General features: G+C 37.0%; 1 protein-coding gene across 1 annotated transcript in view; it reads left to right on the top strand.

Annotated features, from left to right (window-relative positions):
* Positions 1-16,597, top strand: part of NLK (nemo like kinase) — a 169,197-nt gene that overhangs the window by 131,565 nt on the left and 21,035 nt on the right. The window contains exons 4-6 of the mRNA XM_021704112.2: positions 6,936-7,042; positions 8,737-8,822; positions 13,080-13,289. Coding sequence (XP_021559787.2) covers positions 6,936-7,042; positions 8,737-8,822; positions 13,080-13,289 — 403 coding nt within the window. The remainder of the gene's footprint in view (positions 1-6,935; positions 7,043-8,736; positions 8,823-13,079; positions 13,290-16,597) is intronic.

The following is a 16,597-nucleotide window of genomic DNA, read 5'->3' as shown; positions in this document are numbered from 1 at the left end:
GGGAAGCCTGCTTCTCCCTCTCCCACTCCCCCTGCTTGTGTTCCCTCTCTCGCTCTGTCTTTCTCTGTCAAATTAATAAATAAATAAATAAATAAATAAAGTCATGTTAAAAAAAAAATATTGGGACTTCTGATTAAGGCTTAATGGTACAAGTAGAAGTTTTTTCCTATCTCTATGATAAGATTTCCTAGTGGGGAAAAAGTTTTTAAGTATATACAAGAGGGAAATAGTAAGATTCGGATCTTCTTTTTCTATCCTGCAGAAGACTAAAGCTTTATTCCCTGGAGCTGAGTTATGGTGTCTTCGGCCCCTTCCCCAACTCATACAGAACCCTGGCAGCCTGGCCTGTGCCTTCTAAGACAGAAGTTTGGAAGACTTTTCTCCAGAGAAATGGATTAACCCAAGAGAAAGGATCTATACGTAATTGAGGATCCCTCATGAAACAAAACTATAAAGCTCTAAGCCATCCCACAGAGCTACATTACAGTTACACAGTAATAACCTAAACGTCCAGTGTTAGGGATTGCTTAAGTCATGACATATTCCAAAAAATGGAATACTATTTAAGCACTTAAAATTATATAAAAGAATTATATACCATGGAAAGTGTTCACAAGTTATTTTAAATGAAAAAATCAGTGTATGTAATATGTTCTACTTCGACACCATAATTCCACTTAAAGGAATGTATTAGAAAATAATCATTCACATAAAGATATGGATAGAGATATATGATGTTTATCTCAGGCTTATTTAAAGTAAAAAAAAATTAGAAATAACTTGGATTTTCAACAATGATAGATTGGATAAATGAATTCTATTTGTACATTAGAACACTATATGGTCATAAGAATTCTGTTTTATTAGAATATTTAATAACAGGAGAAAATGCTTATATTTTATTAAGAAAACAGGCAGCAACACCATGTATATGTTATAATCCCAATTTCAAATACACACACGCGTGCACACACACACACATACGTACAACATTTTCACAAAGATGTTAATAGGTTCATTCACAGAGGTAGGATTCTGGGTAGTTTTTCTGTTCCTTGGCTTTTTTGTATTTCCCCAGTTTTCTACAGTGGAAGTTTTTTTTAACTTTTTTGGAAATTTTTCAAAAATACAGAAAAGTAGAGATAATCATGTAATAACTATCATTTACCCAATACCCAGATTCAACAATTATTCATCATTTTGCCAATCTCATTTCCTCTCTCCCTTTTTATTGAGGGCCAGAAAAAGAAGGCTGGAGTTATTTTAAAGTAGATCCCAAACATCAAATTATTTTACCTATAAATACTTAAATATGCATTTCTAACTGTTAAGGACTTTAAAAGCCTAACCATTATGTCATTTTCACACCTAATAAAATTAGCTAATTTCTTAATATTCCCTGATTTCCTCAAAGATCTCTTTTTTAATCAGGTTTGTTTGAATCAGGTTCTAAACAAAGTCCATATATTGCGTTTGGTTATTACATCTCTTTAGACTCTTATCCCGAACATTCCTACCTTCCCTTACCCTCACATACCCACCCTCCCCTTTTTTTTGGTCATTTATTTGTTGGAGAATTTTTCCTGAAGAATGATCCACACTGTGTTTGATCCACATTGTGTGTTTAGCTGATTGCTTCTTCATGGTGTCTCTTGTTCTTTTATTCCCCATATTTCTAGTAAACTGGTAATTGGAGCTAGAGGATTGATTATATTGAGGTTTGTTTTTTTTGTTTTTTGAGAGAGGCTGCGGGGGGGCAGAAGAAGAGAGAGAGTCTTAAGCAGGTTCCATGTCCAGCGCAGAGCCCAGCACCGGCTCAACGTGGGACCTGATCTCACAATCCTGAGATCATGACCCAAGCCAAAATCCAGAGTCGGACGCCTAACCGACTGAGCCACCCAGGCACCCCTATATTGAGTTTTTTTAAAAGACACGAATACTTTTTTGGGCAGTGGTGTGAATATCACATAGACATAATATCGCACATTAAGTGTTGCTAGGGTTGAGTGGTGGATTGAGGTGATGCTCATCAGTCTCATCCCTTTCAAATGGTTTTAGCAGCCATTGATAATTGGTGCCTGTATCCATGATGTCATAGAGGTTGAAAAATGGCAATTTTTTTTTTTTTACTCACGTAGCATTGCTTTTGCATTGATTAGCTGAAAGTCTTCTATAAGAAACAGAGTGAACATATAGTATATTTTATTACAGTTTTTAAAATTATAACTCAAAAAAAGGAAAATAAAATCCAGCCATTGAAACAATCTTAAACTCAGTCAAGTCCAGCTTTACTACTGTGTAAACCTTAGGTTACTTGCCTTCTGTTAGCCTCAATTTCCTCATCTATAATTGGGAATACCACCACCTCCCTTGTAGGATTGCCATGAAAATTAGATGAGATGATATATTTAAGATACTTAGTAGAGTGCTGGTGTACCTAGTTACCCATACATATATATGTGTGTGTGTGTGTGTGTGTGTGTGTGTGTGTGTATATGTATATGTATATATATATAATTTCATTCACCCAACAGATGTTTATAGGAGACATAACTGTATGTAGGCATTTGTTTCTGAGAATTTGGGATAGACTTGTGAACAAAACAGACAAAAACCCTTGCCCTCATGGGGCAGGGTTGGGGAGACAGATAAACAATAAACATAATAAGTAAATTATGTAGGGTAAGTACTAAAGGAAGAAAAAGTAGAGCTGTGCAAGTGGGTAGCTATTGTATAAGGCATGCAAGATGCAGTATTAAATGGTCAAGGTAGGCCTCATTCAAAAGATATGATTTGAACAATAACACAAAGGAGGTGAAAGCCATGGTGTCTGGGGAAACCCATTCCAGGCGGAGGGAACAACTAGAGCAAAGGCCTAAGGTCAGAGTGTGTCTAGTATTTTTAGAGAATAGCAAAAATGGTAGGAGAGAAGGTCAGAGAAGTAAGGAGGACAGATCATTTATGGCCATGTTAAGGACATTTTAAGGACTTTGGCTTTGACTCTAAATGAAATGGGAAACTTTTGCAGAAGAGTGACAATCAAAAAAATGTCCTGTGAAATGCAGCCAAAAAAATAAGATGAGTTGATGAATGGAAAGAGCCATGGATAAACATGTACTAAAGCAAATATGGCAAAATGTTAAGTGTAGAATCTAGGGGGTGGATGTATATATATGTGTGTGATCACTGTTTAATTCTTTCAAGTTTTCCATGTGTTTAAAAATATCTGTAAGAAAAAAATCTAAGCTATTAAGAAAAAAACCTAAATCTAACCCTGGTAATAATATCGTAATTTAACTGATATGTATTGTTTTATAGGATGATTCTAACATGTCACCGAAAACTCTCCTTAGGAAATTCTACATGAGAAATCTCATTTCCTCACTACCCTTCATTATGGAATAGAATGTAATTCTTTGGAAAGAATCTGATTAATAAAACCTAAAATAAAAGTAACCTAAGAATATAAAAACATTAAAAATTACATTTTCTATATAGTAAAGTCACTGTCAATATTTAGACAAAATAGAAATATAAGAGTCAAAAATTTATTCTGGCTGCTGTGTTTTAGAAATCTAAAGGTCTTGGGCCAAGGGAGGTAACAGTGGACATGTTAAGTAGTCTAATTCTGTGGCTAGATTTTGAAAGAACCAACAGGATTCCCTGATGGATTGGAGGTAGAGTAAGAGAGAAAAAGAGCAATCTGGGATGTCTCCAAGGTTTGTGGCTTGTGGTATGAGCAGCTTGCTGGAAAAATAGGTTTGTTATAGCAAAGCCTACAACTAGAATAATTTGGTGGGGGGAAATGGAGAATACACGTTTGGACAGTTTTGGACAGTTTGAGATGTCAGACATCTAGGGGAGATGATGAGTAGACAGTTTGATAAACAAGGCTGGACTTAAGGAAACAAGATTAACTAGAGATATAAAATTGGGAGTCATCTGCATGTATATTGTTTGAAGTCTTGGGATTGGATCCAATTACCCAAGAAAGTGAGTGTGGAAAGACAAGAGGACCAAACCCTGGGGCATTTCAACATTAGTGGTTGGAGAAGGGAAACAACAAAGGAGGATTGAGAAGGAACAACCAATTAGAGAAAAGCCAACAGTTGGGTGTTCTAGAAGCCATTTGAAGAAAATGTCTCAAGGAGGGCGTTTTGACTGTGTGTCAGGTGTTATCAGTTATTAATTCTCCTCCCTACTTTCAACTTGTTACTACCTGTTTTTGCTTTTTAAAATGTTAAATTAGAAGGGTTTTTAAATCACTCTCCCCAGATAATGACCACTTACTACAAGAGTCTTTAAAGCTCATAAAAGTAAAATCCAAAGCCTAACAACACTTTTTAAAAATTTGAGTTTTGAAAGCAGACTCCTTCTCATCTTTATTTTTATATGCCTAGCATTTACCCTTACAGCAAGCATGTAAATGCTAAAACAGGAGTCCTGGGACCGTCTTAGTTCATTTATAGTTCATGCCAAGCACCCTAAGACTACAGCTGCCCCTTAAGATTGTCTATCTTCTAGGACTAGCTGTGGGACAATACTGATACAAGAAGTGTTTCACAGGCTGTCGGGTGGGTTGTCCTTTCAAAAGATTCCATAATATTGCTCTGCAAGAAGAAAGTTAGGATCTGAAGAACTAAGAAAGCGGAACAACTGCAGCCCAGTAACAGCTCTGCTTTGTTGTTGTTTTGCCTTTCCCTGCTTTGAGTTGTACAGGGCTAGGGGAGCTTTAGTGTTCTAACTCAGAACATGAAATTGACTTTCACAAGGTGTCCAAAGAATTTGAAACCTAATAGGAATCTCCTGAAGTCAAGGGTAGTCTCCCCTTGTCTTAAGGAAGGTTAAAAAATTTAAATCATAAAATTCACCCATACTTGTAATGAGTCCTTAACTGCACAGGGTAAGACATGAATTTGCCCTATTTTAGATAAAACAAAAGAGTTACCTTCATAAGAGTTCTGAATTCCACATCTTCATTGCTCCCCAGGCTCCAGCCTTTGATTATCTGGCATGTGTTGTTTGAACAAAACCCTGAGAGTATAAAAGTACAAAACATAGGAAGCTTAAAACTTAATAAAGGAGCCATAAATGTAAAAAAAAAAAAAAAAAAAAATTAAAAATTAAAAAAAGAAACATAAAAGAAAAAAAAAAAAAAAAAAAAAGTTAAATACTAAAAGAATTAAGATTGTAGATAGACTTGGATTTGAACTAATTTTACGCATTTCTAGGAATACTATTCTTCACAAAGCAACTTATGCCACAGTTGATGGGTAGGTTGTCATCCTTTCCATTGGTGCCATGGTGGCCTAGGGTGAGACCCCCAATCCTCTCTTGTTTGGATTCAGAGGATGCTCCAGTAACATGTCTGAATAGATCCTGAGACTGTTTGGTCTTCACATTCTTCCTGGCCTGGCTGTCATTTAAAATGTTTATCCTTGGGGCGCCTGGGTGGCTCAGTCGGCTAAGGGTCTGCCTTCGGCTCAGGTCATGATCTCAGGGTCCTGGGATCGAGCCCCGCGTCGGGCTCCCTGCTCAGCTGGGAGCCTGCTTCTCCCTCTTCCTCTGCTGCTCCCCCTGCTTGTGCTCTCTTGCTCACGCACGCTCTCTCTCTAATAAAATCTTTTAAAAAATAAAATGTTTATTATTTTGGAGAAGATATTTGCCAGTGACATACCCAATAAAGGGTTAGTATACAATATATATAAAAAACTATGCAACTGAACATCCAAAAAAAATAATTAAAAATGGGCAGAAGACATACAGATGGTCAACAGACACATGAAAAGATTCTCAACATCTCTTGTCATCAGGGAAATGCATATCAAAACTACAATGAGATGTCACCTCACACCTATCAGAATGGCTAAAATCAACAACATAAGAAACAACAGGTGTTGGTGGATGTGGAGAGAAAGGAGCCCTGGTGCGCTGTTGGTGGGAACGCAAACTGGTGTAGCCACTGCGGATAACAGTATGGAGGTTCCTCAAAAAATAAATAAATAAATAAAATGCCTTAGGATCCAGTAATCTCACTACTGGGTATTTACCCCCAAAATACAAAAACACTAATTCAAAGAGATATATGCACCCCTATGTTTATTGCAGCATTATTTACAGTAGCCAAATGATGGAAGCAACCCAAGTGTCCATCGATAGATGAATGGATAAAGAATATGTGGTATATAGATACACAATGGAATATAAAAAAGAATGAAATCTTGCCATTTGCAACAACCATGGATGGATCTAGAGGGTATAATGCTAAACAAAATAAGTCAGTTGGAGAAAGACAAACACCATATGATTTCACTCGTGTGGAATTTAAGAAACAAAACGAACAAAGGAAAAAAACCAGACTCTTAGCTACAGAAAACAATTACCAGAGAGAAAGTGATTGGGGGGATGGGTGAAATAAGTGAAGGGGATTAAGAGTGCATTTATCTCTGCATGGAGCACTGGGTGTTATGCACAAACAATGAATCATGGAACACTTCATCTAAAACTAATGATGTAATGTATGGGGATTAACATAAGAATAAAAAAAATTAAAAAAAAAGTGCATTTATCATGATGAGCACTGAGTACTGTATAGAATTGTTGAATCACGATATTGTACACCTGAAACTAATAGAACTCTGTATGTTAACTACATTTGAATTAACTTCAAAAATGTTTATCCTTATTTTTCTTTTGTAATGCTAATTATAGAGACAGTTTATTTCTGCTAACTTCTAAATGGTAAATTCTTTAATTTTGGCAATTTTTTTATCTTGTGAGGGCTGGAATTTTTACCTCTGTAATGCTGTCTAGAAGCTTTCTTTCCCTAAGCTTTTACTAGCTTTAAGAATGGAAGTTATTCTTTAGACCTAGTGCCTACTTTGAGGGGATTGGGGGCTGAATTCTTGGAATTCTCCTTAACTTAAAACCTCAAGATATGTTGTCACAGAATTGATGCAGAGTGACCTACATAAAATTATCGTCTCTCCTCAACCACTCAGCTCAGATCATGTCAAAGTTTTTCTTTATCAGATTTTGCGAGGTAAGATTTTCTTTTTGAAGAAAAAGGTAGTGGCACTGTATAAGTGAAATGTTTTGCTTTTCATTTGAACTTTAATCTGACCTTCCAAGGCTTTTTTCTTCCCTAAAGACTTTTTTCTTTTGACCAAGGTATATTTAATAATCTCTACACTTGATGTTAAGAGGCTTTTAAGGGTGGTCAAATGGTTCTTACTTTCACTGATGGAAGAGAAAGCCCTAATTCATTACTCAGTTGAGTAGGTTAATCTAGGGAGGTATATAAGCAGGATGGTTTGTGGAACCCTGTGGTCTGTCACAAAGTTTCCTTTAAACAGCCTTTAGTAGGAGTATGTGGCTGGCATCAGGTGACTCAATTGAAAAGTAACTATGTTCCTTATGGATGACATTTATTCTTCAAGTGTGGTCCAAGTGTTGGCTGGTATACCTGAGTCCAACTCTAGAAAAACAAGACTCTTAAAGCCAAAGCATCAAGGAGGCTGAGAAACAGCAATATAATTCTCCAGACCGGCTCATTAAAGAGCACCGACTTGATAGGCAGTTTGAACCGACATTGCTAGAGCTTCTTCTGGCCATCAGGTATATCCTCTGGAATTTTGCTGTTACAAATGGAGAATCGTTTAAAGCTGACACAGCTTTCTTACCTAGTAAAACACTCTTCTCCCTCCGCTCCCACACCAGGATTCATAGATTCAGGTATTCTTTATGGAGATTAAGAAGCATCTACCAAGAGAATGAAAACACACAAGGCGTTAAAACTAGGATGTTCACCTTCCATAGATGTGTTGATATTCTGTGGCAGGGGACAGAAGGAAGATAGTAGATATTGGGTCTTTTTTTACACTTATAAAAAAATATATGATTTGCTGTGTTTTATTCAAAAGACTCAGCCTTGAAGCTGTGACCTTTTTCTAACAGTGCTAAAACTCAGTCTTTTAATATGTCAAAAATATTTTAAAGTAATTAACTACCCCTCTTGAATCTCAGTGGTGGGGAATACTACTGACAAACCTGGGCAGGTTACTGAATTTTGTCTTACCAGTGAAAATCTGCCCTGGGACCCCTCCTGAATCTCAGTGGTGGGGAATACTACTGACAAACCTGGGCAGGTTACTGAATTTTGTCTTATCAGTGAAAATCTGCCCTGGGAAGGGCTCCCTGGGGGGTAATGAGGATTTGTTGGAGCTGGCTCAGAATCACAGGTTGAGAGTACCAAGAGCAGAGCTCCAGTAGCCACCCACACACTTAGGAACAATTCAAGGATATTGGTATGGTCAACTTTAATTCCAGCACCTGAAAAGCTTATCTATATTTAAACCTAACTCATCTTTTGAATTATAGGCATTATCTGTAGATTGTGCAACCTTTGATGACACTTTATTTTACAGAATTACAGTTTTTTGAGGTAGGACTAAGTCAAGCTTTTAATAATGTTTATTATGCCATTATTTAGAGAACAATCTTAAATCCTGTATTCTCTGTTACCGTGGTTTTCCCCAAATCATTGGTTGAGTGAAAAGAATTAAATATCTGCAGTTTTTTGAGGTAGGACTAAGTCAAGCTTTTAATAACGTTTATTATGCCATTATTTAGAGAACAATCTTAAATCCTGTATTCTCTGTTACCGTGGTTTTCCCCAAATCATTGGTTGAGTGAAAAGAATTAAATATCTGCAATTAAATCCGTTTGTTATTTCAGGTTTGAAATATCTCCATTCAGCTGGCATTTTACATCGAGACATTAAGCCAGGGAATCTCCTTGTGAACAGCAACTGTGTTCTAAAGGTAGCTTTTCAGTTTCTTTAAATATCTGAGAAAAATTTAGAATGCCAAGGCAGGTTTAAGAACAGTGTGTTTTTGTGAAAGAGTTAAATTTATTTTTATCACTTTACCAAATAATTAAAGAACCGAGTTTTCCCTAGCAGTATCACTAGTCATGGCCATAGTAACTGATTTGTCATCTTGACTCATGGTTTCTTCATGATAGTTTGCATATGTTTTGGAAACACTGAAATTGGAATTACAATGTGACCAGAAAGAAGATAGAGAAGGTAATTTCTTTTTAGATTGTTCCAATGCTAAAGGAAGTATATATCAAAAGAAATATTGCAAGACTAGTAAGTTATTTATATGAGAATGAAGTATGGCTTTCAAGAAGACTGTGTTTTTGCACAGCTAACATTTCTATGCCCTGTGTGACTGAAGTAGCCAAGTAAGGAAGTGGAAACACTTAAAAGTGAAAATACTAGGGGCACTTGGGTGGCTCAGATGGTTAAATACCTGCCTTTGGTTCAGGCCATGATCCGGGAGTCCTGGGATCAAGCCCCATGTGGGGCTCCCTGCTCAGCAGGGAGTCTGCTTCTCCCTCTGCCCCCTCACCCTGTTCATGCTCTCTCTCTCTCAAATAATAAAATCTTTTTAAAAAAAGAAGATAAAAATACTAAGCCAGAAAAGGGTCAAATATATTTGACAATATATAGTAGCCAATCCTGCTACTCCCTCTGAAGGGGAATTGATTACAGGATTTAATTGTAGTTAGTAGCCCCAAAATTTCAAGCCATCAATTTCAATTTTACTTTCCCCCAGTATCTCCACCTACCCCCCATCCGTTGTTTCTTGTTAGAGTGGCTCACAAATCGCAAAATCCACATATATGCATTTCCCTGCCTCTAATAGATGTATTAATGGAACTCCTAGTGAGAGGCCTACCATATTTTCCCCATCATAGAAATTAGAGATAAGGGCCTTCCTAGAACTGTGTGATCTCTGTGTAAGCAAATTTAAATTCTATTTATTTTATGAGTGGCTACAGTATTAATGGTGCTTCAGTCTGCAGTAAATATTCTTAACATTCCAACTGATATATTTGAAAAAGAAAACTGGTTTTTTGTTTGTAGTTTCAATAAATAAAGTTTATTTATATTTAAGTTTAAATAAATAAAGATTTATTTATTTGGAAGAAAGAGTGTGCACAGTGGGGAGGGGCAGAGGGATAGGGAGAGAGAGTTCCAAGCGGACTCCAGGCTGAGCACAGAGCACAACGCAGGGCTTGACCTCACGACACTGAGATCATGACCTAAACCGAAACCAAGAGTCAGATGCTTAACCGACTGTGCCACCAGGCACCCCAAGAAACTGGTTTTTAGATGTTGCCTGCTTTATAAATTATCAAGCTGTCATTGTTACTTAGTTTGATGGCAGTTAAACTAAATATTAAAAGCAAGTATATAAATGAATATCATTTTGTATTTTAAATGCTTTCTTTAAACTCTGGCCAATTTTCTTTAAAAGCTGGTATGTTATACTGTGAAAAAAATCACCCTTCCTTATAGCCTTGAAGAACTGTTCCTGATTTAACTCTAGAAAGATTTTTATTTTTAAAAACTATCTTTCAGGGGCTCCTGGGTGGCTCAGTCGGTTAAACATCTGCCTTCAGTTCAGGTCACAATCCCGGGGGTCCTGGGATGGAGTCCCTCATCTGGCTCCCTGCTCAGTGGGGAGTGTGCTTCCCCCTCCCCCCCCCCCCCCATGTTCTCTCTCTCTCTCTCTCAAATAATATCTTTTAAAAAAAAAAAACTATCTTTCATATTTTCCCTGAAAACAACTAATGTTGTAGTTCAGTCTCTTTCACAGAGAAATTAATTGTTCCCAGTGTCCACTAAAGTAAATATTCCTTCTATAGGTCATTGAGTTCATTTCCCTGCTACCTTTCCACTTTTTAAAGAGCTGCAGCCTATCCCCATAACTCTAATTTTAATTTAAAAAAAATTTTTTTAAACCTTAAGTATTCTTTATTCTGTTCAGACCAAATCAGTTTTATGACAATTTAAAAATGCCAGTTTTTCTTATTTTGGTTTCTGGCTGGAGAACTTCCCAAAGCATTTTGTTTAGAACCTGCCTTGCTTGGTGCCACTACCTGCTTGAGGTCTATTTTTCAAATTATCTGTTATGGTATTATAACTTCTAGCTACACAAACAAATAACTAGAAGAAAATGTCATTTATGAATAAACAACACAAAAATCAGGATAAATTGAAATTGTGCCCCACTCCTTTGACTTGTCTTAGCAGCCTACTTTTAAGACCCAGAATGGAGTGCCAAGCTACAGACACTAATTCTCTCTTCTCAAGTGTACAAATTCATCAAAAATAATATGATAAAACATTTCTTTTAAATTAGTATCCTTTCGGGCGCCTGGGTGGCTCAGTTGGTTAAGCGACTGCCTTCGGCTCAGGTCATGATCCTGGAGTCCCGGGATCGAGTCCCACATCGGGCTCCCTGCTCAGCAGGGAGTCTGCTTCTCCCTCTTACCCTCCTCCCTCTCGTGCTCTCTCTCATTCTCTCTCTCGCAAAAAAAAAAAAATTAGTATCCTTTCATATTCTGAATATATTTTGTTTCCTATTAAGCACAAAATGGATAGTTTTGTTGGAAATCTCATTATCTTTTTGGTTGTCTGATCATATAAGCTTCTTACTTTGGGTTTAGCTTGTCTTCCAGATAAATTGCCCAAAATGACTCCAGACAGACTGGTGTTTTTAACAGAGGATTTGCTTTATAACAGAAAACATTTTCTGTCTGGTGGGTGGTTGGTGGTGGTGGTTATTGTTGTTGTTGTTGTTTTTCTATAAATCCAAGAAAGATATAGGAAAATGGATTTAAGTTCTTTGGTTTTGTTTTGTTTTAAAAGATATCCTAAAACGTCACGGCCAAGGAAGAGAGTTTTAAAATATTATGTGTTATTTGAACACTAGCCTTTGGGAGAATTTGATAAGCAATTTATAGGGTTTTGGGGTGTTTTTTTTTTTCCTTTTTGGTATGGTTTTCAAACATTTTTTTAAGCTGCCAAGACCCTTTTTTTCAAATAAAATCTTATGCTGCAACCTCAACTTAGAAAACAGTGTTAGTTCATCACTTATAATATTGACTCATGAAGTTAATCAGTGAAAATGTTGGAGCTTGGAAGGCCCTTACTCTCTTACCTTAACCTCAGTGCTCCCACTTTTTGTTTTGGTGGCCCAGTATTAAGAAAATTTTCTTAATATGAGAAATTCCTGAAAATAAACAGAAGTTGCTGGTGGTGGCACTGCTGCTGTCTACTAACAGCTCACCTTGTAACCTCAGCATACTTTTCAGTTAAACAGAAATAACAAGAAAAGATTTATTCCTAGGTCTGCATATAAATTAACCACTTTCTCATTTACTGTTGTGTTACAGGGTTCTAGCATACTTTGCAAATGATGAGAGGCATTCATTTAAATATTTACAGCACAAAGAAATGAGTGAAACTAGTAGCATTGGTATCCTACAGTGTGCTACATTTTGACATACATATTTGAGTGTGAATAGTATTTTAAATAGATAGGTACATGGGAAGTTTAGGACTCAGTTTGAAACCCATAGATCTAAAGAAACTTTACTATGTGTATGCCATAAAGACAGTGAACATAGCTCAGGAGGTCTTCAAGATAGGCACTTTTTTTTCGTATAATTCCTTGATAAGCCTTGAAAATACATAGTTTGGTTTGTACATTAAACCTAGAAATATGCATTGAGCTGTCTTTTTGGTTTAGTTATCAGTTGAAAAGATGAGTGAGAAGAATTTTTTTTTAAGATTTTTTTTTTTTTTAATTTATTTGGCAAAGAGAGAGAGAGCGCGCGCACAAGCAGGGAGAGTGGGAGAGGGAGAAGCAGGCTCCCTGCTGAGCAAGGAGCCAGATGCGGGACTCGATCCCAGGACCCCGGGATCATAACCTGAGCCAAAGGCAGATGCTTAACCAACTGAGCCACCCCGGCGCCCGAGAAGAATATTTTTAAGATTCATCATTTTATATAGAAATAAGGAATTTTGAGACTTTTTTTTCCTCTTATGCAAATAAGATCAAATTATATATTGACACAAATACACTCTACCTATATCATTCAAAACTTTTCAAAGTTCAGAGATCTATCAAGATTTTGATTTTTTGCTTATTTTGTTTTACTTTACCATTTGTAAATATATTTGTCTCTTTAACAACATTTTGATAATCTTTTCTATTTAGATTTGTGATTTTGGATTGGCCAGAGTGGAGGAATTAGATGAATCCCGTCATATGACTCAGGAAGTTGTCACTCAGTATTATCGGGCTCCGGAAATCCTGATGGGCAGTCGTCATTACAGCAATGCTATTGACATCTGGTCTGTCGGATGTATCTTTGCAGAACTACTAGGACGAAGAATACTGTTTCAGGCACAAAGTCCAATTCAGCAGGTATGATTTTACTTTAGGCTTTAGTAGCTTTCAGTTCTATTACAGATTTAAAGGGAAAACCGTCTTGCACACATGTGTGGGGCTTATTCATTGTACTAAGTTGCTTTTAGCAAATTGAGGTTCATTTAAAATTCAGAAAGTTAGGAAGTTGAAGATTACAGAGAGATTCATTTTGTAACTTACGAACCTATTAGAGGGAGTGTTGACTTTATTACATGCACTGATGCATAGCAGCAGACCCTGCTGTAACAGTTTGCACAGGTGTAATCTTCCACTGTTAGAGGGCCTCTGTTCTTTCTGACTGAATGGGTCAGACTCGAAAATGCATTTGATGCCTTAATGTACTTACACTTTGTGCTTAGAATATAAATTTTGAGTGTTGATTTCCTTAAATGTGAACATTTAAGAACATTTCGAACCTTTATTTTTTGGGCTAACATATTTAAATATGGCAGAGAACATTAGGAGCTTATTAAAATGTAGCTTTAGGAAACCATTGGTGATACTTTATCTGCCCTAAGAGCTAATTCATTACCCCACGTATTTTCTTGAGATAATTCTTAAGTATTGTTTTATCCTTAACAATAGTGTTTGCATGAGAATAATGTATCAATGATGTGCTCAGCCTGTAAAATCAAATTGGGGGGGTTCAAATCCTAGCTCTGCCACTTACTATCTATTAATTCTTAGGCAAACTAAACCATTCTGAGGATTGTTGTACAAATTAAAAGAAATAATAAAGCTGAAAATGAGGCCTGGCACATAGTAAGCACTCAGCAAATATTAGCGACTGTTATAGTAGTTATATGCCAGGATGTTAGGATTGCAGCGGTACATAAGAAAAAGTTAGTTCCTGCCTTTGTGTAACTTTCACATGAGACAAAATAAATAAGTACACAAATAAATATAATGTAAGTAAGCTAAATAATGATAAATTCCGTGGAGAAAAATTGAACCAGGTTAGGGATAGGGAATTATGATAGAGCAGAGCAGTGCTAAAGGGTTCTCTGAGAAAATGACATTCGAGGCATGACTCAAGTGAAATGAGGGAGCGAGATACTGAGCGTGTTTCAGGAAAAGGACAACCAACATAATTAAGCCTCTGAGGCAAGAACAAGTGTGGCCTGTTGGAGGGATGGCATGATCAAGGCGGAAGATTGTAGGAGACAGGTCAGAGAGAGAGAGAGCCTGACTGTGGTGACTGGATAAGGACTTTGGATTTTACTCTGTCCAAACTGTAATGGAAAGCTATATGAAGGTTTTGAGCAAGGGAGTGTTAAGATTTGATTGATCACATTTTAAAAGATCACCCTGACTACTGTGTATCTTTGTAAATAATTCATACACTTGGCCCAAAATGGAATAATTTCTTTTATACTCTTCTACAAAGAATTAACTGATACATTTGAAACTGTATATGCTATGATCAGCATTTGAAATTATTCCTCTGCTATACTTTCAAAGTCTATTTTTACCAAGTTTACATCTTAAAAATTGATCCTAGTGATAAAAAATTATCATATATAATTTTAATGCTGGGTACTACTGATAATACCCACTTTACTATTCAATTTCTTTAGAAAGTAGATTTTAATGGACCTACCTGTAAGACCCATCATATCTAGACATAAGAAACTGCCATACAGAAAAGCTTAAATAAAAGTTAAGGGGTTGTTTGAGACACCTGGGTGGCCCAGTCAGTTGAGCATCCGACTTGATTTCGGCTCAGGTTATGATCTCAGGGTTGTGGGATCAGCCCCACATCGGTCTTTACACACTTATCGGGGAGTCTGCTTAAGATTCTCCCTCTCCCTCTGCCCCTCCCACCCTGTGTGTGGGGGGAGGGTGGCGCACACACGTTCCTGGGCATGCATGCTCTCTCTCTTTCTTTAAGAAATAGATCTTAAAAAAAAAAAAAACGGGGTTGTTCAAATCCCATATATTGAACAAGGATCTTGGATTGCTGCTGAAAAGAACTGTGTGTGTGTGTGTAAAGTGTGAAGCAACTGGCGTAGGCAGGATTCAGATACCTGATTATCTAGAGAAATGCATAGGTCTTGAGTTTGCCAGTCTGATGTAGCCACTGACAGAGAACTCACATCTATCTATCATCAGTGTATTTTAGGATGAGAAATCAAGATCTAAAATGGGAAAAGATCTAACTTCTAAATGCAAGTAGTTATTTTCTGTAGCATATTCTCTGTATCTTTGAGAAATAAAAACCCTAGCAGACTTCATAAAAATGTTTCTCACCCGTGGATCTTACCCATTTTAGACAACTTTCTGAATGTTTCCATTGGTTTTCATGAACCAGTCATTTTCTTCTACCTTTACAGTAGTTGTTAGAGGTCCAAAAGTATCACCGACATACTTTTCCCAAAAAGCTTTGTATAGAGATCTTCTATGGAATACAAGCTACTTGACCATCTCCATTATCCTGGAGGGCAGTGATCCTTATCTAAACTTGATAGTTTTCTTTTTTTTTTTAAGATTTTATTTATTTATTTGACAGAGAGAGTGCGTGAGCAGGGAGGAGGAGCAAGGGGAGAGGGAGAAGCAGCTCCCCACTGAGCAGGGAGCCCAATGTGACTCGATCCCAGGACCCTGGGATCATGACCTGAGCTGAGGGCAGACACTTAACCAACTGAGCCACCCAGGCGCCCTAAACTTCATATTTTTGATAAGTGCAGAAAGTAGTGCTTTATATCTGGCAATCCCAATACAAGGAAAAGAAGTATTCTGTAGGTAAGAATTTTCCATCCTGGAGGGATCTGAATGATATGTTATTGCTAATTAGGTTATGCAGTTAGAACAGTTTTCGCACTACAGAAGATTGTAAAGGCGGTTTCCTACCTACCAAGACTTGTGAGAAGACCATTTTCTATTGTGCTCAGCTGATTACATGTGGTCTTATGCAGTGTCATAGTTTTCTTTCTTTTTTTTTTTTTGCAGTAATTTTTTTTTAATTTTTTTTATTCTTATGTTAATCCCCATACATTACATCATTAGTTTTAGATGTAGTGTTCCATGATTCATTGTTTGTGCATAACACCCAGTGCTCCATGCAGAACGTGCCCTCCTCAATACCCATCACCAGGCTAACCCATCCTCCCACCCCCCTCCCCTCTAGAACCCTCAGTTTGTTTTTCAGAGTCCATCGTCTCTCATGGTTCGTCTACCCCTCCGATTTCCCCCGCTTCATTCTTCCCCTCCTGCTACCTTCTTCTTCTTCTTCTTCTTCTTTTTTTTTCTTAACATATATTGCATTGTTTCAGAGGTACAGATCTGAGATTCAACAGTCTTGCACA

This window comes from Neomonachus schauinslandi, chromosome 15, assembly GCF_002201575.2.
Source record: "Neomonachus schauinslandi chromosome 15, ASM220157v2, whole genome shotgun sequence".
NCBI lineage: Eukaryota > Metazoa > Chordata > Mammalia > Carnivora > Phocidae > Neomonachus > Neomonachus schauinslandi.
Note: the sequence above shows the minus strand (reverse complement) of the source record. Positions and strands in the feature narration are given on the sequence as shown.